Below are 27,985 nucleotides of genomic sequence, written 5' to 3' on the forward strand. Positions count from 1 at the left end.
GGGCATGTTTACAGAGTCACCTCTCCAGTTCTGGCTATCTATTTATCTATCTAAGGATGACTCTTTATCCAAAGCTGTGCCCTGTGGAGCTGGATCTGGTTTCTGCCCTTGCATCCCAAGTGTTCGTGGAGAGAATATTCTCTGTCTGTGGACAACTGTCATCCGGCTTGAGAACCAGCTCTCTGGAACACAGTCTTATTGAAGATAAACCATCACATCTTGTTTGGTTGAACAGAAACAATCACACACATACAAGCTAGTTGACTGGCTGGCTGTGAACTGATAGATCTGTGAATAAGTGTTGTATTGCTTTACGTTTCTTCTGTTGTTGCATCTGTGTTTATTAACCTTATTTGAAGTCAGTGATACTTGTTTAATATTACAGAAACTTAACAGGTCAAATATTCCATGACTTCATTTGTCATTTTTTCTTCTCTCTTTCTGTCAGATAAAGGGAAAGGTATTTGCTTCTTCTTACATCTAAATGAAAGGATTGGATTGGTTTAAACATGAGTATTTCTCCTGAGTGGCGCAGCGGTCTCCTGCATCTCAATGCAAGATGTGTCACTACAGTCCCTAGTTCTAATCCAGGCGGTATCACTTCCTGGCCGTGATTGGGAGTCCCATAGGGTGGTGCACAGTTGTCTGGGTTTGGCCGGGGTAGACCGTCATTGTAAATAAGAGTTTGTTTGTAGCTCACTTGCCTAGATAAATAAAGGTTACACATCCTTCCACCATATTTCTTGCACCAGTCTAGGTGCTTATCCTTCAAATTCAAGTCACATTAGGATTGTTATATAATTAAACCTAACCAAACCTTTATCCTGGCTACGGAGTTGTATGGATTCCTCTAGTGTCTATCCAGTTATATGGTCCTGCCCAGAACTGTAGGTATTACTGCCCCCTAGTGGCAAGAAGTGACTTCCCAAAAACAAAAAAAACTATAGGCACATAATGGCTCCTAGCCTCCTACGCATATTGTCCCCAACACTAGAACTGAAGCTAAATAATATAAAAACAGAATAGAAATGTTTTTATCAAACTGAAACTAAATAAAAAATGAGCAAATCAAGTCTGAACTAACTGAAACTAAACTGTATTTCAAAATAAAAATGTAAAAACGAATAGAAAAAAATATTAAATCACAAATCTATTATAACCTTGACACACACACACACACACACACACACACACACACACACACACACACACACACACACACACACACACACACACACACACACACACACACACACACACACACACACACACACCAAACTTAAGTGGGGCTTCTCAATCCAATCTCCAGAGACTGCTGGACTCTTCAACCCTCTTCCCTATCCTTCTCTGTGTGACACTTTTGATGTTATTGTTATATTTTAAGTGACCATGTAACATGTCTGATATTGTTTATACAGTGTTGTAGTTCAACACCTCCACCCCTCCTGTGGGATGGTCCGAATAAAGACATTCTGAATGGAACCAGATTCTCTTTGTTTGGTCACCCACACCACCAGGAAGCCCATCCCACTGAGTCTGAGGTCATGAGATGTTTCACCCAGTAGGAAGTCTGATTTATCATAACATCCTGTTTGTGAAGTTGTTCTACAACGAGGCAGGCACAGACACAGTCAACTGCTTTGAAGGGGAACTGATTGTAAGTTACCGTCTAAAATAAACCTGTAGTATTTAGCTCGATGATCTGTTAGACTGTAAAACATCTGTATGTATGTAGGACTGAAGCGCTAAGGAATAACTGAGAGAAGAACAGTAGAACAAGAATGAGAAAGAAGAGTTGGAAAGAGGAAGAAGAGACAATGATTCTGGTAATACCAGAATTCTGGTATTTCTTCCAGTAGCGAGAACAAGGGAGAGAAACAAAGAAATAAGAGCGTGTAAAAAAGACCGGAAGAGAAGAGAGACAAGACTCACATTTCTTGCTTTGTTCTCTGGTTGTCTGACCCTATCTGTGCTCCTCTCCCTGTCACAGCCAGAGCTCTCTGTCATGGGAAAGGCGAAGGCCAATGCTGGACTCCTGGCCCAGAGGCCTGACAACTCGGCTTTCAAACATCAGAGACTGCCTGTCCCCAATGCTCACTGCTCACACCATCCTGCCTTCCTTTTATTGTATGGCCACTATACGTGTGAAACTGGGAGTGTGCCTACCTGCCAACGTGCAGAATACACATGAACTGAAGGTGCGTAATCAATCCCTTCAAATGAATCAAATCTTTTTGCCTTTTTTTCTCTACTTCCACCATTTACACACACATAATCACTTGAAATGGAGCAGGTAACACCCTCCACAATGCATATCTTATCTAACCGTGAACAGAGAGATAGAGATAGACAATGAGAAGAGTTTAAAGGTATTCTGAGAATGAGTGTACAGTATAACAGGAGGAGTGGCGGTGGAGAACGAACATGTATCTAAAGTTCCAATGTGTTTTAATGTTTGCTATCTATTTCTGTCACTCCCTCTCTCACCATCTCTTCTCCTCTCTCTCCACAGGTGGACTACACACACGCAGGGTCATGTGATAAGTGTTTTGAGACCACAAGCTGTTGAACCAAATCCAAGTCCTTTGAGAAGCACAGTGATTATGTTTCCTATTTCCTGTCCCAGAGAGATGTGTTATTCTACTATGAGCTGATCAACTTCCACCAGAACATACATGGACTCCAGGGATGATGGACAGATGGTCGGGAGAAAATAAAAACCTGCAGGTAGCTACTGTTTCTGTCTACTTCTATCTACCTATCTATCCATCCCCGTCTGTCTGCCTCTATCCAACTTTATGCTGGTTCATTCTGAGCTTTTGCGACTTCTTCTCTGTCAAACTCTTCCTGTCTGTCGGTTCTACATAATCCCAGCACCTACTGTGAGCCCTTCATAAAGGAAAAGAATGGACTCCCTATCGCCCCCTGCTGGGCCATGGCCAACAGCATGTTCAACGGTATTACACCATTACCCACACTATGTTCTGAGTCTCTGCTAATGATGTGACAGCATTATAGGATTTTGGGGGGAAACACCTTTTAATATCCAGTGATATGATCAAATCAATCTGACATGAGACCTGGTTTTGATTAATTTATTGACTGACTGATTTCTTGATGTGTTTTGTTTGTTTGTCCCAGACTCCTTCACTCTGACGTACTACTCAGGAGAGGGGGGGTCCAGTGTTCCATGTTCATCTGTTCAGGAAGGGCATCCCCTGGTACACCGACAAGAACGTCAAGTTCCGCAACCCACCAGATGAGAACAAGACACTAACGTTAGCACGTGATTAAAGGTGTGTCTCACAACACCCACACAGTGTGTTCATGGCCATCTCGATTATGAACAGTCATGGTGTCATGTCACATACTTATTTAATGTTAATAGACATATGTATCGCTGCTCCCTCTGACTTAACTTTCCAAATGTTGTCTATGTGTTGTCAGGCACGGCCCGGCCTCTGTACTGGTAGAAGCCCGTGTTTGACCTGGACCCCTGGGACCACAGCAACGGCTTCATCAACGAGGACTTGATAGTGTGGATGAGGGAGGCTGCCTTCCCCAACTTCAAGGAGCTCTACGGGGTCCCGAGCAAGAGAACCCTTCACTGAAGGGCTGCCGACTGGGAACTACTGCATCCATACGTACTACAGTAGCCATTATTATTTATCTGCCTATTAATGCTTTATTCTACCCGATTGATCATTTTGAGCTTTAAATCAATTTAATTAAAACGCTTTCCAATTGGCAGATTACTATTTCCAACCCTGAGGCAGATTGGGTTTAGCTAGTTTCTCATTGGGTTGAAGTGAAACAGTCGGTTGTGGCTTGAAATGTTGGATTTGTTTATTTGGTCAGTTATAAAAAACAATGTGGGCCACAGCACATGAAGCCCCCTGTTAGACTGCAGTGGATTCCTTCTACTGCAGAAAGGAAGTGGTACTGTCCACAGTCAGCTGGTTCGGGAGTCAGAACAACTTCCTGCCCGTAGCCTACCTGATCACTGGCTGTCTCATCCTGCTCCTCGCTGTTATCCTCACCGCCATTTGGTGGAAGTTTGGTAAGAACAGACGGAATATGGAGGAGTGATGTAAAAGGACCAATGTGAAAATGGGTGAGGAAGAAAATAATATTGAGTGAATCATGAGAAAAAGAGTCTGATATTTCATTGTAAATACTGTGAATGTGACCAATTGATTTACTGAAATGGTCAACGATCCAAATGCACGTAGTTCACATTTGAGATGTGGTTTGTGTTAGCGTTGGATCATCATGAATGCTTGTGCTTGGTTTCATTTCCCTACATCGCCATGTGGTGGCAGAAGTGATGTTAAAATTAAATGAGGTGGGATACATTCGAAAATTGTTTTCAGATATTACAGTGCAGTCGGGAAATATTCAGACATTTTAATACTTTCCAGTTGTATTCTAAAATTAATTAAATGTTTTTCCCCTCATCTACACACAATAACCCATAATGACAAAGCGAAAACTGTTTTGAAATGTATTACAAATAAAAAAAACATACCTTATTTACATGAGCATTTAGACCCTTTGATATGAGACTCGAAATTGAGTTCAGCTGCATCCTGTTTCCATTGATCATCCTTGAGATGTTTCTACAGTTTGTTTGGAGTCCACCGGTGGTAAATTCAATAGTTTGGACATGATTTGGAAAGGCTCACACCTGTCTATATAAGGTCCCACAGTCATCAATGCATGTCAGAGTAAAAACCAAGCCATGAGGTCGAAGAAATTGTCCGTAGAGCTCAGAGGCAGGATTGTGTCGAGGCACAGATCTGAGAAATGGTACCAAAACATTTCTGCAGCATTGAAGATCCCCAAGAACACAGTGGCCTCTGTCATTCTTAAATGGAGGAAGTTTTAAACCACCAACTCTTCCTAGAGCTGGTCGCCCGGCCAAATTGAACAATCTGGGGAAAAGGGCCTTGGTCAGGGAGGTGACCAAGAACCCGATGGTCACTCTGATTGGGCTCCAGAGTTTATTTAACTAGGCAAGTCAGTTAAGAACAAACTCTTACTTACAATGACGGCCTACTCTAGCCAAATCCGGACAACGCTGGAGTTCCTCTGTAGACATTGGAGAACCTTCCAGGACAACAATCATGCCCAAGAACTCAAGGTTGTAATCGCTACCATAGGTGCTTCAACAAAGTAGTAAAGGGTCTGAATACTTATGTAAATGTAATGTGTTTTTGCACAAATGTAAAAAAAAAAATATACTGTTTTTGCTTTAGAATAAGGCTGTAATGTAACAAATTTTGGAAAAAGTCAAGGAATCTGAATACTTTGAATGCACTGTATAATTTATACCAGTGCTTGAATATCTATTAAGAAATGATCTTCAAGATATTGATATGAATTCATGTGAAATATAAAGGAATCATTTAAGATGACATTTTTTACCGTCGACAATATGAATGTTTTGTGCATTAACGTTTTTGTAAAAAACATTACTTATTTTCAATGTCTTTATTTCTCTTTGTACAATCTGTGAACTCACAGAAACACGCACACTGACCTCGGGCCAGCCTTCCTTACTGATGTCCTAGCCATTAACGACACACAAGTTAAACTGGTCCAGGATCAGATTTGGTGTTGAGGACGGAGTGAGCTGACAAATGATCTCCTCACATCCATAGATATGACTAATCAAACACAGATACAGTACACTCACAGGGACAGACATAGCTAGCTTCACACAGATGCTCTCTTTAGGACTGCCATACAAAGACACACACACACCGATACAAAGGTTCAGACACAGCTACTCGCACAAAGACAATAAGGAAAGTCATCACGTACACACACACGAAACACAGCAATCACAGTAGAGACAAAATGTCCAAGAAATACACACAGGAGAGTAATTCAGACACAGATGCACATTCACACGCATACTGTATATTGGAATTTGAAGTGTTTCTGTACATATTGATACATATTCAGTATGCTGACCGGTCACTAGTGTTGTTTCCTCTCCAGACCATCTTTGACAGGATCCATGACCTACACACAGCTCTTTAAGGCTGACAAGGTAACCTAGACCAGGGTTTCCCCAAACGTGGTCCCAAAGATTATTTGAACCCGCTGTGTGGTGCTAGAAAAAAAAAAAAAAAAAAAAACTTGCACCCAGGGTGGGCCCCGGGATAGTTTGGCTGGAGGGGACTCAGCTTCTTCGAACTAGCACACACAGACATCCTACAACCTCTGGATTCTGTGTGAACTTACAGACAGTGGCCATATTTGCATGCATGGCTATATGATGCATAATAGTAAAACACAAGGAAACATTTAGTCTCACTGACATACTGTAGAGAACTCAGCTCTTCAGTTGGGCAGCTCCTCTCTTGGCTCACCATGACAGCGGATTCTGCCTCAAGTCACTGGTCCTAATCTGGCAGTGTGTGAATCCAATCAGGCGAACACAAATGGCACCTAAACTTTGTGTATGGGGTCTTTTTTTGACCTGTCACCAACCAGTGTCACGTGAGGCAAGGTGTCCATGACAACAGTGTAACCATAAAAACAGTGCAACCATCATTATTTGATGCCTTCCTCGTGGAAGCGGATTCGTCACCGCTGTCCATAATGGTTGGGAACATTCAAGTGAGAGTATGTCCTTTTCAGCAGGAATTATGAAAGAAAAATAAATAAAATAAAATCATTTTGAGTAACTTGAGCACATGTTTTTGGTGTGGATTTCACTCTAGATTTATGTACAAAGGTGATTGGTTAAATTCAAAAGTTAAGAGATCTGATTTTGAGAACTAACAGATCGAAAAGCTTCCAATCAAAGCGTACCGTAGTAAAAATGACATAGTGTTTGCATAAAGGCCAAAGGTCTCCTATTAGAACACATTAGTGGTAGAAACATTGCCTTTCTATCAAAGGCAACCATTTCAGAGAATATATCTTCGGAGAATCTAACTTTTAAAATGACACATGAAAGGAATATAAACTCACAGTTTGACTAAACATAAAATGAAGACACACTGACAGAGTGGATTAAGCCTGGCTGAAACAGTAGTGAGCTCTCCATCTCTCCACTTTCATGCAGACATTCATCTTTGTGGTTTCAGTGATAAGACTGGTATGGCACTATGCTAGCACTCTCCGGCCACGCATGTATATGTAAACACACACATACTGTACATACAGAATCCTGTGTAGACACACTCACATACCAAGTGAACTAACTTGAAGGCAGTGTGTTTTTTACAGACTCAGACCCAGGTTTTACATCCCCTTTCTCTGTCCATGGGGGATGTGGTTTATGGTAACAGCCAATCACAGTCCTCACTCCACCCCTTCAGCTCTGCCCCGCTGGCTTCTGAGAGCTGCTCTGAGGCACCTGATAGGCTAGATCCTCAGTGGGCGTGGCCTGTCCTGTACTCTTGGGCGTGTCGTACATTGACCTACCCGATTGCCCACTGTCTGTCCGCGTGAGTAGGGAGGCAGGACCACGGCCCATGAAGCTGGAGACTGTGGGTGGCTGGCTCAGCAAGGAGCTCCCTGATAGGTGGCTTGCAATGTCAATCACGATGGGTGTGGCATACTCAGCACCGGAGGCGGGCAGGGGTTCAGCATAGGCGTGGTAGATGTCTGTTGCCATAGGAGCACCGTAGAGGTCAGGGTCAGTGTAGCAGTGGTCAGAACCTTCCTCTGGCTTGAAGGTTGATCTCTGACCTAGTGATGTCACCACACCGCTCACCAGGGGCTGGGCATATTCTAATGGAGGAGATGAAGAGGGTGTTACACATATAAACACTCAGTTCGGTGTGTGTGTGTGTGTGTATACCTGCGGGTTTGGCCTGTAGTCTGGGGGCGATCCCTCTTCCTCTGAGCCGGCCCACTTCACTGCTGCAGTAGCGGACTGACTGCTCCCCTTCCGCCATCTTGGACGGCAGGAACTGCTTCATACTCTTCCACCAGTCTGGACAGACACACACACACACATTAAACACACACACACACACACACACACACACACACACACACACACACACTGAGAGTGTTGTGTTTACCTGTACGGTCCCAATGAGGTAAATCATAAGCCCCCTCTGAACTCTTCTTCCTGAGGAGAGAGAGAACAGAGGAAATCAAAGAGTGTGATACTCTGCCTGATGCTGGGACAGCAGAGTCCCTGCCCATTTTCTGAAAACATCAAAACGTCTTCAAAGACTATCTTAAATAAGACAACCGTCACACCCACCCTGGAAAAATATACTTCCTACAGCTGTGATATGTAGTTGTCTCACCAAGCTATCTGAAGATGAATGCACTAACTGTACGTAGCTCTAGATAAGGGTGTCTGCGAAATGACTCAAATGTAAATGTGCTTTGTTCGGAGCTACTGAGTGCAAGGGTATTCAGTTGTTACTAGTTAATCATCACCTGTTTCTCCAGTGCCAGGCACAGACCATGGTCAAGACGAGGGCAGTCAGAACCATGACCAACACTGGCACCAACACTGCTGCCAATGCCACATCTATGACCACAACACAACCAGTGTGAACCAATCACGATCATCAACACAACGAGATACTGTAACAAATTTTCCCTCTATCTGTTCCCTTCCTCCCTCACCGTTACTGGTGCGTGGGGGCATGGTGGTGTTTCTGATTTCAGGGGTGTAGGTGGTCAAGCCGTACAGTGAGGGGGTGTCTGTGGCCACTGGGGGAGGACGAGGGGGGTGGTTTATCCGTGGCCTAGCTGTCCAATGGGAGAATTGGCAGAACAGTTATAATCACTCTATGCCAAAAGAAAACCTTTGATTGCCCACAAGAAAATCTAATTTACTAATGGGCAAAAAATCGAAACACCTGAGTTGCTGGTTTGGTTACCTTGATGGAACTGGCATCCGAGCAGCTCAAACTTAAGGGCAATTCGCTGGTGCCACTGGGTGGGGCTCATCCTCACATATCGCGCCTCGATTGGTGGGATGAAGTTATTGCGCACTTCCTGGAGATAGTTGGTGTTTCCTTGAAAACTCTGTTAGGAAAGAGAAACAGTCTTCAGTACACACGGACATTGAAGCTACAGTATGTTTCCAAATGATATCATGTTGTTATCTTGCCTTTGCCTACTGTATTGTTAATATTATATATGGTTTGTAACAAATGTTTGATTGCTTCCTTCTTGGGGCAGGTTTCTCTCGTACAATAGATTTTTAACCTTAGTGAGATCATCTCCTGTATAAATATAGGATGAAAAGCAGATCCTGACTAACACAGCCACTCAATCAATCTCCATCCATCTTTAATGAGATGCTGTCCTGCGTGACCACAGGACTTAACAACCACAGTCAGCTCTCATGTTTCCTGCTATAAACAACCGCAATCAATCACTGTTGCCATAGAAACTCACAACCCCCCCCCTACCCTTGTCTATAGTGGCTTCCTCTCTCCTTAAAGGGAAAATTCACTCAAAACTATCTTTTGGTATTTCTTCCATTAGTCCACTGTTGATACAGTCCCAAAATGTTTGGCATGTCAGCAGTCAAGTGTTCAAGATATTGGACTTTCAAGAAGCGAAGTGTCACCTGCCACATCATCTTGATGATGCAAAATGCCAAAAATATCATTTTTGAGTGGAGTTTCCCTTGAATGTTATTGATGAGAGCAGTGTTTAGTTCACCTTGTCCTGGGTAGCATCTGCCTCCCGATAGGTGCTCCAGTACTGTCCATCGTTGCTATAGAGGACCCGATAGGCTGACACGTAGAACTGATACTCCAGGAGGGTGGAACCTGTAGTGGTGATGCCTGTAATCCTCTTCTCCTTCTTCAGGTCCACCTGTAGCCACTGCTGCTGGTCGCTGTGAGCCGACGCCCAGGGAAGCCCCACCCTTTTAAGGCGGGCCCCAGAAGGGGCCCACTCGCTGGGCTGGCCAATCACGTCACTCCATTCCCACACAGAGGAAGCAGAAAGCTGGGAGTCCCTAACAACGCCCGACTCTAGACCCAGTGTCCCATAGCAACCTGAGAGAGCGAGAGAAACTGAGTATTTTAAGTGGGAGGACACATGGCTGTCTTGGTGATTGTGGTGGCAAGTATAGTTGAAAAGGTTACAGAAGCATGTGTGGCTGTGGTATCATGGTCTGTTGTATTGTAGCTTAACTCACCACTGGTCTTGAAAGTGAAGAGGCTGTTGGACAAGGGACCACTGGAGAAAGATAGACATAATGATGGAGAGAGATGGAAAGGGAAGAGAATGCAGATGTATTCTCCCAGACAGACAGGAGGTACTTACACAGTGGAGGAGACGTTGTTAGCCAGCGAGCCATCATAGTGAGGGATGCCCTTACTGCTGACCACACTGATCTGACCGCCCACAGAGTTAGACACTACACCTGCATGGATGGCTGCTAGACACACTGGAGATGACTAGAGGAGGGAGAATGAGATATTCATTATGATCTATCCAAGTGTTTAGAAATGTGAATTTTTATGTATGAACATCTTCATCAAATGCCTTCTATGTCAATTGAATCCTCACTGCTGTAAGAAAACACTGGAGGGAGAAAGATGATAAGAGGGGGAGATGAGAGCGTGACATCGAGAGAGGAGAGAGACATATGGAGAGAGAGAGAGGGAGCGGTCAGTCGGTGGTTAGGAATGTTCCACTGTTAACTGAGAGGCCATATATTCCAGTGAGTGACAGTAATGGCTTGTATAAGATTTTACAGTGAGATAGATCACAAAGAACAGCTCTCAATTCCCAGACCTCAGTTCCACGGATAACAGGAGATGAGTCGACACGATGATGTCACTTCCCGGCAGGGGGAACCCTGAGTGGCATGAAATAAATAAATAAAAAAACTCTGATCCAAGGCCTGTTTTAATAGCTATCTATCTATGAGGTGAAGGTGGTAAATTACCTTTTAATGGCATCAAAGGCTCTGCATCTGTCCTCATGCTCCTAGACCTTAGTGCTGCTTCTGACACCACATTCTTTTGGAGAGATTGGAAACCGTAATTGGTCGACACTAGAGGTCGACCGATTATGATTTTTCAACCGATTACCGATCATTGGAAGACCAAAAAAGCCAATACCGATTAAAAATAAGTCGATTTTAAGAAATATATTTGTAATAATGACAATACTGAATGAACAATGAACACTTTTATTGTTAATATAATACATAAATAGAATCTATTTAGTCTCAAATAAATAATGAAACATGTTCAATTTGGTTTAAATAATGCAAACACACAGTTGTTGGAGAAGAAAGTGAAAGTGCAATATGTGCCATGTAAGAAAGCTAATGTTTAAGTTCCTTGCTAAGAACATATAAAAGCTGGTGGTTCAATATTCCCAGGTCTTTAATATTCCCAGTTAAGAAGTTATAAGTTGTAGTTGTTAAAGGAATTATGACACAACGACTATTTCTCTCTATACCATTTGTATTTCATATACCTTTGACTATTGGAAGTTCTTATAGGCACTTTAGTATTGCCAGCCTAATCTCGGGAGTTGATAGGGTTGAAGTCATAAACAGCGATGTGCATTCAAGCATTGCTAATTGCTGCTGGCAAACGGAGTAAAGTGCTGTTAGAATTAATGCTTATGAGCCTGCTGCTGCCTACCACCGCTCAGCCAGACTGCTCTATCAAATATCAAGTCATAGACTTAATTATAATAAAACACAGAAATATGAGCCTTTGGTCATTAACATGGTCAAATACAGAAACTATCATTTCGAAAACAAAATGTTTATCAGTGAAATACGTAACCGTTACGTATTTTATCAAAACGGGTGGCAACCCTAAGTCTAAATATTTCTGTTACGTCGCACATCCTTCAATATGTCATAATTATGTAAAATTCTGGCAAATTAGTTCACAGTTCGCAACAAGCCGGACGGCCCAACCTGTTGCATATACACAGGACTCTGCTTGCACTGAACGCAAGAGAGGTGACAATTTCCCTAGTTAATATTGCCTGCTAACATTACATTTATTTTAACTAAATATGCAGGTTTAAAAAGATATACTTCTATGTACTGATTTTAAGAAAGGCATTGATGTTTATGGTTAGGTAAATATGTACAACGATTGTGCTTTTTTCGCAAATGCGCTTTTGCTAAATCATTACCCGTTTGGCGAAGTTGAAGTAGACTGTGATTCATTGATAAATTAACAGGCACCGCATTGATTATATGCAACAAAGGACATGCTAGTTAACCTAGTAATATCATCAACCATGTGTAGTTAACTAGTGATTGTGAAGATTGATTGATTGTTTTTTAGAAGATAAGTTTAATGCTAGCTAGCAACTTCCCTTGGCTCATTGCAGCCCCAAGGTCCTTTTGACGCTGCACTCGCGTAACAGGTGGTCAGCCTGCCACGCAGTTTCCTCGGACGATTACATTGCAATCTACCATAATCGGCATCCAAAAAGGCCAATTACCAATGGTTATGAAAACTTCCAAATCGGCCCTAACTAAATCGACCACGCCGATTAATCGGTCGACCTCTAGTCTACACGGACAACTTCTTGCCAAGTTTAGATCTTATCTGTCACAAAGATATTAGTTTGTCTCTGTGAATGGTTTATCCTCTGACAAATGTTCCTCAAGGTTCCGTTTTAGGACCACCATTGTTTTCACTGTATATTCTACCTCTTGGTGATGTCATTCGGAAACACAATGTCAACTTTCACTGCTATGCGGACGATACACAGCTGTACATTTCGATGAAACATGGTGAAGCTCCAAAATTGCCTACCCTGGAAGCCTGTGTTTCAGACATAAGGAAGAGGATGGTGGCAATTTTTTTAACTATTAAACTGAGAAAAAACAGAGACGCTAGTTCTATGTCCCAAGAAACAAAGAGATCTGCTGTTGGATATGACCATCTTGATGGTTGTATAGTCATCTCAAATAAAACTGTGTAGGACCTCTGCGTTACTCTGTACCCTGAAATATCAATACTATTTCAAGGACAGCTTTTTTCCATCTTCGTAATGCAAAAATCCTAAACTTTTTAAAATTATGCAGCTTTCAAGGTTTTACTGCTAACCTACAAAGCATTACATGGGCTAGCTCCTACCTAGGTCTCCGATTTGGTCATGCCGTACATACCTACACAAGACACAGGCCTCCTTATTGTCCCTAGAATTTTTAAGCAAACAGCTGGAGGCAGGGATTTCTCCTATAGAGCTAAATTTTATGGAATGGTCTGTTGATCTATGTGAGAGACGCAGACTCGGTCTAGACCTTTAAGTCTTTACTGAAGACTCATATCTTCAGTAGGTCCTATGATTGAGTGTAGTCTGGCCCAGGGGTGCGAAGCTGAAAGGTAAGGCACTGGGGAGAAGAAGCGCTCTTGCTGTATCTGCCTGGCCGGCTCCTCTCTCCACTGGGATTCTCTGCCTCTGAGCCTATTACGGGGGCTGAGTCACTAGCTTACTAGTGCTCTTCCATGCCGTCCCTAGGAGGGATGCGTCACTTGAGTGGGTTGAGTCACTGACGTGATCTTCCTGTCCGGTTTTGCGCCCCCTTGGGTTTGTGTGGTGGAGGAGATATTTGTGGGCTATACTCAGCTTTGCCTCAGGGTAGTAAGTTGGTGGTCTGTTGATATCCTTCTAGTGGTGTGAAAGCTGTGCTTTGGCAAACTCTCTCTACCACACCTGCCGTCTTGTCCTCTGAATGCTCAGCTATGATTTACTTCTGAGTTACTGACCTGTTGCACTCGCCACAACCACTCTGGTCATCTATGAACATTTGAACATCTTGAAGAACAATCTGGCCTTACTTACTTTACGCTTATAATCTCCACCCGGCACATTCAGAAGAGGACTGGCCACCCCTCAGAGTCTGGTTCCTCTCTAGGTTTCTTCCTTTCTAGGGAGTTTTTCCTAGCCTCTGTACTTCTACACCTGCACTGCTTGCTGTTTGGGGTTTGAGGCTGGGTTTCTGTACAGCACTTTGTGACATCAGCTGATCTAAAAAGGGCTTCATAAAAATGTTTTATTTGACTTTGATATACATCCTTCCTTAACTCCTTCCCTCCTTCCGTGAGTTAATACCATATTAAGATAAAAAGATGGGATTGTTTAAACATTTCCCTCTCTTCTTCAAGCATTCCCTTCGCTTTCAAGTAACTAACGCAGTCATTTGCTGATGTCATAAAATTGATCTATTCATTCATATATTGACAAAACACGTACACACACTACTGAACACACATTTAGTGAGACCACAGTTCCCAGCAGTGGGCAGCTGCGTGAGTGAAGTGGGATGGTTTTCCTGGTAAGGCCCCACATGGGGTTTCACAGCTGACAGGACAGTGGGTAATACCAAAGGCACTGTGTTGTGACACACACACTCACACTATGCAATCATAGACACGTTTTACACATTCACACACGCATAGACTAACCACATAGTAGAGGTACCCACAGGCACTGAACACTTGTCCTCACAGCTCTACAACATCCCAGTAACACACCACATCCGAAGCAGCACCCCACCAAACCACTAACACAAACACACTGCACTGCTCCAAACCACCACACCCAGCAACTCAGCGCACTGACCGCTTTCACACACACACACACACACACACACACACTCACATAATGCAGGCACACATACACAAACCTTCTCACTCGTTACAACACCTCAAACACCAATCCAAAGGTATGGGAGAAGGTACCAGAACTGTTAGAGCAAGAGAGAGAAACAAATTCCTACTGAAAAGTTGACAGTGTGAGAGAGTAAAGTAGAGGTTCAGAGATGGGTGGGGTGCACTGACCCCCATGTGACTTTTGGTGTGGTCCAATGAGCAGCAGATGGCAGCGCGCCATAGAAACCAAAGTCAGACTGACTCGGGTTGTAACCCCGTACAGCTCTGTTTGGCTGAACATGGAGAACCAGGAATCCTGTTCTGCTAAGCAATCTGCAACACCGCTTACACAAGCTCAGAAACATACACACATATCACACCACCAGGTACAAACGTACGCCTGCACGCATGTACACACCACATGTACACGCACACACTGCGCACACCAGTTCGCTCAGCACTCTCCTCCAGATGGACTGGATTAGAAGCTGTTCCTTCGGCCAAACAATTAGCTCACCACCCCAAACCCCTGTCTCCTCCCCTATGACTCAGAGACACCCCCTGACACACATACACACTCTTGCCCTCCACTGTGCCTCGGAGCGCCAAGTCTAGGACCAAAAGGCTCCTTAACAGCTTCTATCCCCAAACCATAAGACTGAACAATTAATAATTAATCAAATGGCCACCGGACAATTTACATTTGCCCCCCCATTTGTTTTTACACTGCTGCCGCTCACTGTTTATTATCTATGCATGGTCACTTTATCCCTACCTACATGTGCAAATTACCTTGACTAACCTGTACCCCAGCACATTGTATATAGCCTCGTTATTGTGTTACTTTTTTTACTTTTGTTTATTTGGTCAATATTTGTATATAGCTGTATATAGCCTCGTTATTGTGTTACTTTTGTTTATTTGGTCAATTTTTTCTTAACTATTTTTTGAACTGCATTGTTGGTTAGGGTTTGTAAGGAAGCATTTCACGGTAAGGTCTGCACCTATATTCTGCGCATGTGACAAATAAAGTTGGATTTGATTTGAGCCACCCCTGGGCCCCCATCTTCGATAACACCCACAACCCCAAATCTAGCCCTCCCGCCCCCCTGACCCGCCCAGGCATGAGGTCATCATCCGCAGACTCACTCAGCCCACATGACCTCAGACACAGCCGGGGTATTGTGAGGTCATCAGCCTGGGATGTGCATACGCTGAGAGAGGCTCTGTTTACAAAGAACTTTGTGGGGGGAGGGGGTTAGGACAGACAAGGTCCAGCAGGGGAAAGAGAGAGTGAATGAGATAGGAAGAAGAGAGATTGGAAGAGAGAGTAAAATAGATATAGAATGAGAGAGAGAGAGAGAGAGAGAGAGAGAGAGAGAGAGAGAGAGAGAGAGAGAGGGGAACATAGCCATGAAGTGAGTCATGACTGTGTGTGTGGCCAGTTAGTTCCTGTGGGGTAGTGGCAGTGGCAGTGGGTACTACTGAGTGGTGGAGGGGGGTATAAGGCAATGTGAATCACCTGGGAACTTTGTGCCCACCACAATGACTAACATTGACACACAAATACCACACAAATGCACATGTTTACACACACACAAAGATGCACACACCCACACACGTGCACAGTTCCCACCCAGTCTGTCTCTATTTTATTGACTTGCTCATCACTCATTACCCAGAACCACTCATGCACATCCACAAAACACACACCATTCCCTGAGTACTCCGCATATACTCACGTCTCTGTAGCCGTGGGGAACGGTCCCAGCAATCTCCCCAACAGAGGTCATACATCCTGCAGGACAGTATCTTGTGAACTCTGCCTCAGTGAAGTGGATTCCTTTGTCGAGACAGGTGATCAGATCTACAAACAGGGATGCAAACTGGTGAAGTTCCAAAACATGCAAAGAAATCTGTAAGAAAGTGTGCCTATTTTCAGAGAACGTGATACCAGGCCAAGTATCACAATACCAAGCAGTATTACGACACTACACGGTTTGCCCCAAAAAGTTAGCCACCAAACTGAATTTAAGGAACGCCAGAAAATTACATAGATTTTTTAAAATTTATATTTAGTTCAGAATTACATTGATTAGGTATACGCATCCTACCATTGAAGAATATTTTTCAACAGGCTATCTTAGTGGTTCCCAACCTTTTTAAAATATATTTTTTATTTTACCCCCTTTTCTCCCCAATTTCGTGGTATCCAATTGTTAGTAGTTACAATCTTGTTACATCACTACAACTCCCGTATGGACTCGGGAGAGACGAAGGTCAAAAGCCATGCGTCCTCCGAAACACAACCCAACCAAGCCGCACTGCTCCTTAACACAGCGCGCATCCAACCCGGAAGCCAGCCGCACCAATGTGTCAGAGGAAACACCGTGCACCCAGCGACCTGGTTAGCACACACTGTGCGATGAGACAAGGATATCCCTACCGGCCAAACCCTCCCTAACCCGGAAGATGCTAGGCCAATTGTGCGTCGCCCCAGGGACCTCCCAGTTGCGGCCGGCTGCGACAGAGCCTGGGCACGGATCTAGAGTCTCTGGTGGCACAGCTAGCACTGCGATGCAGTGCCCTAGACCACTGCGCCACACGGGAGGCCCCGGTTCCCAACCTTTTTTGAAGGGTCGCACACCTTGATGGGATAACAAATTCTGTGGCACACCAAAAATGTCCCTCTTAATATATTCAGTGGTGACCTCCATCTCATCTCAATGACCTCCATCTCATCCACACTGTAAATCATCAATTTTCTGTGACAAAGACATATATAGATTTAGGGGTGTTTTCTTACATCCCCATATTACCTGGATCCTGGAGTGTTTGACACCCTGATCCTCCCTATAAAGCATTTGTGAAACGCAAACAAACCCTGGCTGAAACTAATCCTGGACCTGAGTTGGTAGCTTTCCAAGATCCTGGACAAGAGTAAAACAAATTGTATTGGTCACATAAACATGGTTAACAGATGTTAATGCGAGTGTCGCAAAATGCTTGCGCTTCTTGTTTCAACAGTGCAGTAATATCTAACAAGTAATCTGACAATTCCACAACAACTGCCTGACACACAAATGTAATGGGATGGAATAAGAATATGTATATACATGGATGAGCGATATTGGCAAGGTGCAATAGATGGTATAAAATACAGTATATATATATATATATACTGTATTTTATACCATCTATTGCACCTTGCCAATGCCGCTCGGCCATTGCTCACCTACCCCCCCCCCACACACACACACACACACACACACACACACACACACACACACATACATTACTCATCTCATGTATGTATGTAAGATATATAAACACAATCCAAGATGGCGTAGCAGTCAGCCGTCTTTGTCTCGCCTCGTCCCATGTATTTATCTTTTTGTATCTTATTCTTCACATTCTTTTTAATCTTTTTCCTAAATCTCAACTTCAAAATACTCTCCTGCCTCACCCAATGTGGTGTGGACCTGTTTTTTTTTTTAAGTATTTCTATTTACCTCCGAACTGGAATACCTCAACTGAAGCTAGCTAGCTTGTTTGTAGGTGATCAAATACTTATTTTCCACTATAATTTGCAAATAAATTCATAAAAAAATCCTACAATGTGATTTTCTGGATTTTTTTCTCTCTCATTTTGTCTGTCATAGTTGAAGTGTACCTATGATTAAAATTACAGGCCTCATCTTTTTAAGTCGGAGAACTTGCATAATTGGTGGCTGACTAAATACTTTTTTGCCCCACTGTATCTAGCTATCAGTCAGTAGTCAGCTAACCACTGCTAGCGGTCATCAGCTAACCTTTTGCTCGGAATGCTCTCGCCAGTTCGTACAACGCGTTTCAAACCAGAGCATACCGGACCTATTTTTCTCTCTCCATATCCCTGGATTCCTACCGCAAACTCTGAACCTTTTCATCTGGATCATCACAGGTAGCTAACCGCAACCCGGGTTTGACTACTCTTGGCTAACGTTTCCATCCCGGAGCTAGCACCAACTAGCCTGGAGCTAGCCCATGCCAGACCCATCTCCCAGCTAGGGCTCCTGGGCTACTCCTGAAGCCCACTCCTCGGCTACAATATCCGGGCCCCTTCTACTGCCGGTATGGGGCATGGAACCCCGCCGATACTTCACGACTGGAATACCGACATAATCTGCCTGAGGATACCAACTGGCCCCTCAGGCGCGACGTCCCCTGAAGGCCCATTCTGCTAACAGCGGCTATCTAGAGCATATTGGACTGTTAGCTGATCCATCGGCCAGTTTCTTGGACCACTATACCCATTTTGCCAATTGGACTTGGACCCCTCTGATACTTGGAACCCTACTAATTCCACGACGTCACCGCACGAGGAGGCAAAAACAGACTTTCCCCCGTTGCAACGTCCATCTAAGGCCCTTATGGTAGCTTGCTAGCTCCGGCCTGCTAACTGACTGAATCGCCGTGTCCCCAGTCAGCCCAACCACCCACTGGACCCACATGATCATTTGGCTACGCATGCCTCTCCCTAATATCAATATGCCTTGTCCATTACTGTCTTAGTTAGTAATTACTGCCTTATTTCACTGTAGAGCCTCTAGCACTGCTCAATATGCCTTAACCAACCATGTTGTTTCATCTCCCACATATGCAATGACATCACCTAGTTTAAATGTCTCTAGAGAGTATATGTCTCTCATCATTACTCAATGCCTAGGTTTACCTCCAATGTACTCACATCCTACCTTACTTTTGTCTGTACACTATGCCTTGAATCTATGCTATCGTGCCCAGAAACCTGCTCCCTTTACTCTCTGTTACGAAGGTGCTAGACGGCCAGTTCTTATAGCCGTACCCTTATCCTACTTCTCCTCTGATGTAGAGGTTAATCCTGGACCTGCAGTGCCTACCTCCACTCCTACTCCCCAGGTGCTGTCATTTGTTGACTTCTGTAACTGTAAAAGCCTTGGTTTCATGCAAGTTAACATTAGAAGCCTACTCCCTAAGTTTACTTTATTCATTGATTTAACACATTCTGCCAGCCCAAATGTCTTAGCCGTGTTGAATCCTGGCTTAGGAAAACCACCAAAAACTCAAGATAGAACTGCCAAAAGGGGCGGTGTTGCAATCTACTACAGAGATAGTAAGACCTATCTCGGTCTGTCCCAAAACAATTTGAGCTTCTACTTCTAAAAATTCACCTTTCCAGAAACAAGTCTTTCACCGTTGCAGCTTGCAACTGACAAATTGAGAATTTCAATAAGCATTTTACTATGGCTGGCCATGCTTTCCACCTGGCTACCCCTACCCCGGTCAACAGCCCTCCGCTCCCTACAGCAACTCGCCCAAACCTCCCCCACTTGTCATTCACCCAAATAGCTGATGTTCTGAAAGAGCTGTAAAATCTGGACCCCTATAAATCAGCCGGGCTAGACGATCTGGACCCTCTCTTCCTAAAATTATCTGCAGAAATTGTTGCAACCCCTATTACTAGCCTGTTCAACCTCTCATATCGTATGAGATTCCTAGATTGGAAAGCTGCTGTGGTCATGCCCCTCTTCCAAGGGGGAGACACTCTAGACCTCAACTGCTACAGACCTATATCTATTCTACCCTGCCTTTCTAAGGTCTTTGAAAGCCAAGTTAAACAGATTACTGACCATTTTGAATCTCACCATACCTTCTCCGCTATGCAATCTGGTTTTAGAGCTGGTCATGGGTGCCGCTCAGGCATGCTCAAGGTCCTAAACGATATCATAACCGCCATCGATAAGAGACAACACTATTTAGCTGTATTCATCGACCTGGCCAAGGCTTTCGACTCTGTCAATCACAACATTCTTATTGGCAGACTCAACAGCCTTGGTTTCTCAAATGATTGCCTCGCTTGGTTCACCAATTACTTCTCCGATAGAGTTCAGTATGTCAAATCGGAGGGCCTGTTGTCCGGACCTCTGGCAGTCTCTATGGGGGTACCACAGGGTTTAATTCTCGGGACGACTCTCTTCTCTGTATACACTAATGGTGTCACTCTCACTGCTGGTGATTCCCTGATCCACCTCTACGCAGACAACACCATTCTGTATACCTCTGGCCCTTCGTTGGACTCTGTGTTAACTAACCTCCAGATGAACTTCAATGCCATACAACTGTCCTTCAGGTGGCCTCCAACTGCTCTTAAATGCAAGTAAAACTAAATGCATGCTCTTCAACCGATCACTGCCCACAACACCAGCATCACTACTCTGGACGGTTCTGACTTAGAATATGTGGACAACTACCTAGGTGTCTGGTTAGACTAAACTCTCCTTCCAGACTCACATTAAACATCTCCAATCCAAAATTAAATCTAGAATCAGCTTCCTATTTCACAACAAAGCATCCTTCACTCATGCTGCCAAACATACCCTCGTAAAACTGACCATCCTACCGATCCTCGATTTCGGTGATGTCATGAACAAAATAGCCTCCAGCACTCTACTCAACAATGCAGTCTATCACAGTGCCATCCGTTTTGTCACCAAAGCCCCATATACTACCCACTACTGCGGCCTGTATGCTCTCGTTGGCTGGCCCTCGCTTCATACTCGTCGCCAAACCCACTGGCTCCAGGTCATATATAAGTCTTTACTAGGTAAAGCCCCGCCTTATCTCAGCTCACTGGTCACCATAGCAGCACCCACCCGTAGCACGCGCTCCAGCAGGTATATCTTACTTGTCACCCCCAAGGCCAATTCTTCCTTTGGCCGCCTCTCCTTCCAGTTCTCTGCTGCCAATGACTGGAACGAACTGCAAAAATCTCTGAAGCTGGAGACTTACCTCCATCACTAGCTTTAAGCACCAGCTGTCAGAGCATCTCACAGATCACTGGACCTGTACATAGCTCATCTGTAATAGCCCATCCAATCTACCTCATCCCCATATGGTATTTATTTGTCTTATTCAGTATCTCAACTTGCACATTCATCCACTGCACATCCTACCATTCCAGTGTTGAATTGCTATATTGTAATTATTTTGCCACTATGGCCTATGTATTGCCTTACCTCTGTTATCCTACCTCATTTGCACATGCTGTGTATAGATTTTCCTACTGTATTATTGATTGTGTGTTTGTTTATTCCATGTGTAACTGTGTTGCTGTATGTGTCGAACTGCTTTGCTTTATCTTGGCCAGGTCGCAGTTGCAAATGAGAACTTGTTTTTAACTAGCCTACCTGGTTAAATATAGGTTACATTTTTTAATTTAAGTGTCATTATTTAAAGTGACTAGAGATCCAATTATTAAAGTGGCCAATGATTTGAGACTGTATGTAGACAGCAGCCTCTCTGTGTTAGTGATGGCAGTCTGATGGCCTTGAGATAGAAGCTGTTTTCTGTCTCTCGGTCCCAGCTTTGTTGCACCTGTACTGACCTCGACTTCTGGATGGAGTGGGGTGAACAGGTAGTGGCTTGGTTGGTTGTTGTCCTTGATTATTTTTTTGGCCTTACTGTGACATCAGGTGCTGTAGGTGTCCTGGAGGGCAGGTAGTTTGTCCCCGGTGATGCGTTGTGTAGACAACACCACCCTCTGGAGAGCCTTGCGCTTGAAGGCGGTGCAGTTGCCGTACCAGGCAGTGAAACAGCCCGACAGGATGCTCTCAATTGTGCATCTGTAAGAGTTTGAGGGTTTTAGGTGACAAATTTCATCAGCCTCCTGAGGTTGAAGAGGCGCTGTTGAGCCTTCTTCACCACACTGTCTGTGTGGGTGGACTATTGTCCGTCCGTGATGTGTACATCGAGGAACTTAACTTTCCACCGTCTCCACTACTGTCCCGTTGATGTGGATAGGGGGTTGCTCCCTCTGCTGTTTCCTGAAGCCCATGATCATCTCCTTTGTTTTGTTGACGTTGAGTGAGAGGTTGTTTTCCTGACACCACACGCAGAGTGCCCTCACCTCCTTCCTGTAGGCCGTCTCGTCGTTGTAGGTAATCAAACCCACTACTGCTGTGTTGTCTGCAAATGTGATGATTGAGTTAGAGGCGTGCATGGCCACGCAGTCATTGGTGAACAGGGAGTACAGGAGGGTCTGAGCACACACCTTTGTGGGGCCCCAGTGTTGAGGATCAGCGAAGATGTTGTTTCCTACCTTCACACCTGGGAGCAGCCCGTCAGAAAGTCCAGGACCCAATTGCACAGGGTGGGGTTGAGAACCAGGGCAAGCTTAATGATGATCTTGGAGGGTACTATGGTGTTGAATGCTGAGCTGTAGTCAATGAACTGCATTCTTACATATGTATTCGTCTTGTCCAAATTCTCACAAAACGCTATTTAAATAATTAAAAAATAAAATAAAAAGTGACTCATTTGCATCCCTGTACAAAGGCAAACACAGACCGATCACATTAACTCAGCTCTCTCTGTCTGGTTTCCACCCTGTCTAGGTACACATGGACACAAGCAGAACAGACACGCACAGACGGACCGACACACACACACACACACAGTGTGAAAAAACACTGAGGGGATGCCCACAAGGTTAGAAATCCCCATCCAGTCACTGAGGATGATAATGCTCTCCAACATATGAATGTGTAATAACATATCCGTCTTTCACCCCATCTCTTCCTCTCTCCTCAGTAATTTGATTTCCTTCTTTCAGAGGATGTGGATAAAAGCTTTGTTGTATCTCCCTCATCATCTCTCTCTCCACCCCCCCCATCCCCCTTTAGTTTCCTCCATCTTCCTTTCCCATCTATCTCTCCTTCTCCTCCATCTCTTCCCTCCCCACAGTACTCCAGGGAGACTGCCGATGTAAACAGACTCCTGACACAACAGCAGTGTGACCACACACTGGATCTGCAGTGGACAGCGCTAATGGCTCTCAGCGCGCGCACACACACACACACACAGTCTGTGCCACTCTAGTCTGCAGTTGTACAGCTCATTGGAGTGCTATGTGACGAAGCCCAGCCACACTGGGACAGGTTGGGCTTCATCTAAGGGTTCTGGATACGTACATACTGTTCCCGACACTCTCACTGCAACAGCACACCTCATAATTAAGGCCGGGATTCAATCCAATCACGCTTAGTGACAATGCAGATTTTAAAAGGCGCTTAGAGACGGGCTGCAGTAATCGACAATTTAACCGTGAGAAACCCCACCTACCTCGCCAGAACAGCAACCCCAGTTGTTGTCGGCAAGTAGTCTAGTGGTTAGAGCATTGGATCAGTAACCTGAAGGTTGCTGGATCGAATCCCAAAGCTGACAAGGTAAAAATCTGTTGTTCTGTCGGAGCAAGGCAGTTAACCCACTGTGCCCCAGGCGCTGAAGATGTGGATGTTGATTAAGGCAGCCCCCCGCACATCTCTAATTCAGAGGGGTTGGGTTAAATGCAGAAGACACATTTCAGTTGAATACATTCAGTTGGCCAACTTTCCCTTGTCAACTCCAATGTTGTCATTAAAACATGGTTTGATTGGTTGACAAGGTAAACTACGCTCATTTGTCAACCATGCGCAGCAGGCGCTCAAGACTTCAGCTAATTTAATTTTTTGGCGCCTCAAGCGCTGAGCCATCAGCACCGTCCACGGGACCGAACAGCTTACAAAACTGAGCCATCAGCACCGTCCACGGGACCGAACAGCTTACAAAACTGAGCCATCAGCACCGTCCACGGGACCGAACAGTTAACAAAACTGAGCCATCAGCACCGTCCACGGGACCGAACAGCTTACAAAACTGAGCCATCAGCACCGTCCACGGGACCGAACAGCTTACAAAACTGAGCCATCAGCACCGTCCACGGGACCGAACAGTTAACAAAACTGAGCCATCAGCACCGTCCACGGGACCGAGCATCTTACATAACTGCAGACATTTTGTCGCTCACCGCCCTACTCCCATTGAAGTCTATGCGACCTGCGCCACTTCTTGCGGCCCCGTCTGTAAACGCCTCAAAGCCAATGTTACCCCGTTCGCAGGAGACCGCATTCAAGATAAACTATGCAGATGTCGCCTCAATTGGAAATTACCTTTAAATGTGAAGCGCACTATATACAGTTGTTTCAGATTGAATCTTGACCTAAACCTCCCTGTCCTTCCATGTGCCCTCGACCTAAATGCTCCTTTAACTTCCTTCCCTACTCACATCCCATCTCACCTTTTCTTATACCCTCTCTCTATTTCTCTCTCACACACATTCACATAAAGACACACAAAACACATCCACACATGCAAGCTCACATGTACACATGCATGATGAACACACACAGAGCTGCAGTATGTCTAGATATAGAACTCCAGTATTAAAACACACACATACGGTTATGTGGAGATAAATGCCAGCTGTAATACTCCCCAGGCATTCTCCATGTCTGTCATGTTACAGCAGATCACATCTCCCTGTAACGGAATTCACTCCATACATCTCACACACACTGACAGAGAGAGCAGCATGAGATACCACTTACAGACAACACAGTCAGTCTCATACATTTAAAATAGTTATTTATCCAGTAAGGAAAAGGAGCTAAAGGGAGAGAGTAGACGAGGAGGAATGGGGGGGAAAAAAAAGAGGGAGCAGAGAAGCATTTATAATAGGACTCACATGAGACCCTGCGACTCCCAATCATGCAAACACACACTGCTTACCTAGGCAACTCCCTCGGCCATGGGGGCACAATGTTACTGTGAAACAATCTATTGTAATCTCAACTAAGAGTTAACACAGCAGTCTATAATGGGGGACATTGTCATATCTGAGGATTGGGACACCAGCAGCAGCTTGAACGATCACCTCACAGCTAGGATGCAGTTCAGACCCCAACCCCTGACCCATTGTACCTGTGTGTTCTATGGTGGAGTAGGACAGGGAGAAGCCCCGCCCACTGCGGTGAGTTCCACTCATGAACTGGATGGTGACCCGGTTCCCATCGGACTGGATGAGCTCAGGAACCTTCAGACCCAGACCACAGAACTTCACTGGGGGTCGGGAGGAGAGGAGTAAGTTACTTAGTCTTATACTCTGATGTGGTGGTTATGATCTACATTCAGATAGTGGTACAGACAGTTATATTGATTGATGATGTACATTTCAGCCATTCCCCATCCCCTCCACCTTCCCATCTCGATCCCTCTCTCACCTATCTGGGTCCTCTGGGGTCCTACACCATCGTAGATTCTGAGGTAGTTGACCTGACAGTTGTTGTCCTCTATGTCCAGGTCAGCGAAGCGGAAGTGTAGCCTCCGGCCCTGCGGCACACTGATCTCCCACTCACAAACCGTGTGGTTGGGGTAAGTCCCGGGGTAACCCAGAGAGGACAAGGTCCCACTGCTAGGGCCCAACACACTGGGGCCACAGCCATCACCTGTACACACACACACCAAGTGACTTAGGAGAGACATACATGTACTGTTCCTACCCACACATAATGGGTGGATGTATATGCACATATGGGTTGTGTTACACAACTACACATTATGGATAAATCTAGAGTTAGAAATATCAGTGGGATAGACACGTTCAGACTTTGACACACCAGTAGTTTGGACAGGAGAGGGTGAGTTTAAGGATTTTACCATCACTGTTTAGTTTAGACGATTCCAAAGAAGTTCTAGTGAACAAATCCATTGCAGCCGATTTAAGTCAATCCTGACCGTGGTTTTTGGCTTGGCCTATACTGTACTAGGCCCAGTCAGAGGCCTCATTCGACCAAGTAGTCCGTCCTTTAATCCATTTAAAGTCAAGCTAGGTGGAGTCCACCTCATATTGGTACACTTTACAGATGTGTGAAAACTGAGAGGTAAAGACTAGAGCTATAGTTGAATAGGCTAGGGCTAGTTTTCGGGAAAAGAGATATCAGTGGACAGTTGTGCGTCATGGGCTGAGTGGATCCGCGGCTGGGCTGGTGTCATGTAACATAACTGACATATTATTCAGATGAACTTGACAACAACTGGACTCCCTTCGATACATGTGTTTTTACGTAGCAGCTTAGGATAATACTTTCGCTAACCCTAAACCTTTTTTCCTAACCTCGAGCTAAATGATCCTACCTGCTATGTTAATTATCATAACCTTCTGCGTAAATTCCCATAACCTGCTACCCCCCCCCCTCCCCAAAAAATCGTAGTTGTATGGAAGTGGCGTGTTTTCTGTGGATCTAAACACAGCGACCTCCCCACCCCTCCTGACCTAGAGAAGCTTTCTGATTAGTTTACACCAACCAAATGCCGTACTCTGCCACCAATGTTTCCCAAAAAAATTGTTTTTAAATGTCCAAGTGAAATTTTTATTAGAGATACAAGTTTCTGAACCAAGGTTGTGGGGTTAGATAGACTGTTGTTATTTAACTCGTTACTAGCCTACCCATACCGCCAAGAGACGCTGAGGCTGTTTACCTCTCGACCACTTCAACCCCTCCCCCTCCGTTAGAATTTGACCAAATGGTCTATTCTCTTTTATCAGCTGAAATCCTGCCCACAAATTACTATTGTTTATTTTGCACTGTCTGTCCTTTATATCTAGGCTAAACATTTAACCAATTCTAATGACTACCAAACTACTCGGAGAAGAGAGCAACTTTTGCAGTCTGTGATTCTGGCTACATATTTGGGATAGGGGAGAGAAGGAAGCAGTCGAGCCATGTAAGGTAGGCTATCTAGCGATCGGCTCTTTTCAACCTTGCTGAGGCGCAGCAGCATAATCTCTGCCGCTGGCTATCCAGAATGCAACAAAGCAGACCCACTTCATACTAACACTGCGTCAAAGCGAATGTGGTACTGTCTATATGTATCTAGTGTACACTTGTATTACACATGGTTACATTAAGTGGCACCGACTGACACCAACCTTTCTGCGCTCGACTGCTTCTGGCGGTGAGGAGGATGAGAGTCGACAGGAAGAAAAGCCCGGCCTCTGTCGGTCCCCTGCCCACCATTACCGCTCTGCCCATAGCAGCCTGCAGTCCGAATGCATACTGCTCGCTTTCACACCGGTGAACTCAGAGTTTAGTCTTTATAGGCTGTTTAAAATGCTGCTCCGCAAAACCTCCGTCCTCAGTCAAACCCGCTACTTCTTCTTTCTGCGCTCGGAAACGTCCGACGCTCTCTCTCTGAAAACACAGCGCGGGTCGCGGTCAGATTCGTTTTCACAGCTGAATCTGAAGGAACATTACCCAAACTGCTGTAGAGCGACTTCCTCCACTTCAGCTCCTCCCACACTGCAATATGATTCAATAGGAATCCGAAATCCACCAAGTGCTATGACGGAAGAAATTAAGAAATATTAAGCATCCAGCAACGACTGTTCCCCGTTGAACTTGATATGGATGAACCAGATAATCAGCATTCACTGGAGGACAAAGTGTTATAGGTCTACAACCTATTGCCCATACAGCCATATACTGTACCTACCCAAT

General features: G+C 44.7%; 1 protein-coding gene and 1 long non-coding RNA gene across 4 annotated transcripts; one reads left to right on the top strand and one right to left on the bottom strand.

Annotated features, from left to right (window-relative positions):
• LOC135547370 (uncharacterized) lies at window positions 1-4,536 on the top strand. Of its 3 annotated transcripts, none has more exons than XR_010456704.1 (5): window positions 1-1,657; window positions 1,991-2,198; window positions 2,513-2,957; window positions 3,142-3,296; window positions 3,448-4,536. It is a non-coding gene; the product is annotated as an uncharacterized LOC135547370 (long non-coding RNA). The 3 variants fall into 3 exon arrangements; XR_010456703.1 differs by having other exon boundaries at window positions 2,513-2,727; window positions 2,875-3,296; XR_010456702.1 differs by having other exon boundaries at window positions 2,513-3,296.
• Window positions 4,394-27,734, bottom strand: LOC135547367 (discoidin, CUB and LCCL domain-containing protein 2-like). Its single transcript, XM_064976344.1, has 13 exons — window positions 27,418-27,734; window positions 25,709-25,933; window positions 25,410-25,547; window positions 16,334-16,458; window positions 10,273-10,406; window positions 10,145-10,185; window positions 9,661-10,001; window positions 8,868-9,015; window positions 8,611-8,736; window positions 8,419-8,512; window positions 8,049-8,098; window positions 7,823-7,957; window positions 4,394-7,752 (listed from the first exon to the last, which is right to left on the bottom strand). Exons 1-13 carry the CDS (start codon window positions 27,518-27,520, stop codon window positions 7,334-7,336), a joined length of 2,079 nt encoding a protein of 692 aa, XP_064832416.1. The 5' UTR covers window positions 27,521-27,734; the 3' UTR covers window positions 4,394-7,333.
• Window positions 27,735-27,985: the final 251 nt, after the last annotated feature.

This window comes from Oncorhynchus masou, chromosome 10, assembly GCF_036934945.1.
Source record: "Oncorhynchus masou masou isolate Uvic2021 chromosome 10, UVic_Omas_1.1, whole genome shotgun sequence".
NCBI classification, from domain to species: Eukaryota; Metazoa; Chordata; class Actinopteri; order Salmoniformes; family Salmonidae; genus Oncorhynchus; species Oncorhynchus masou.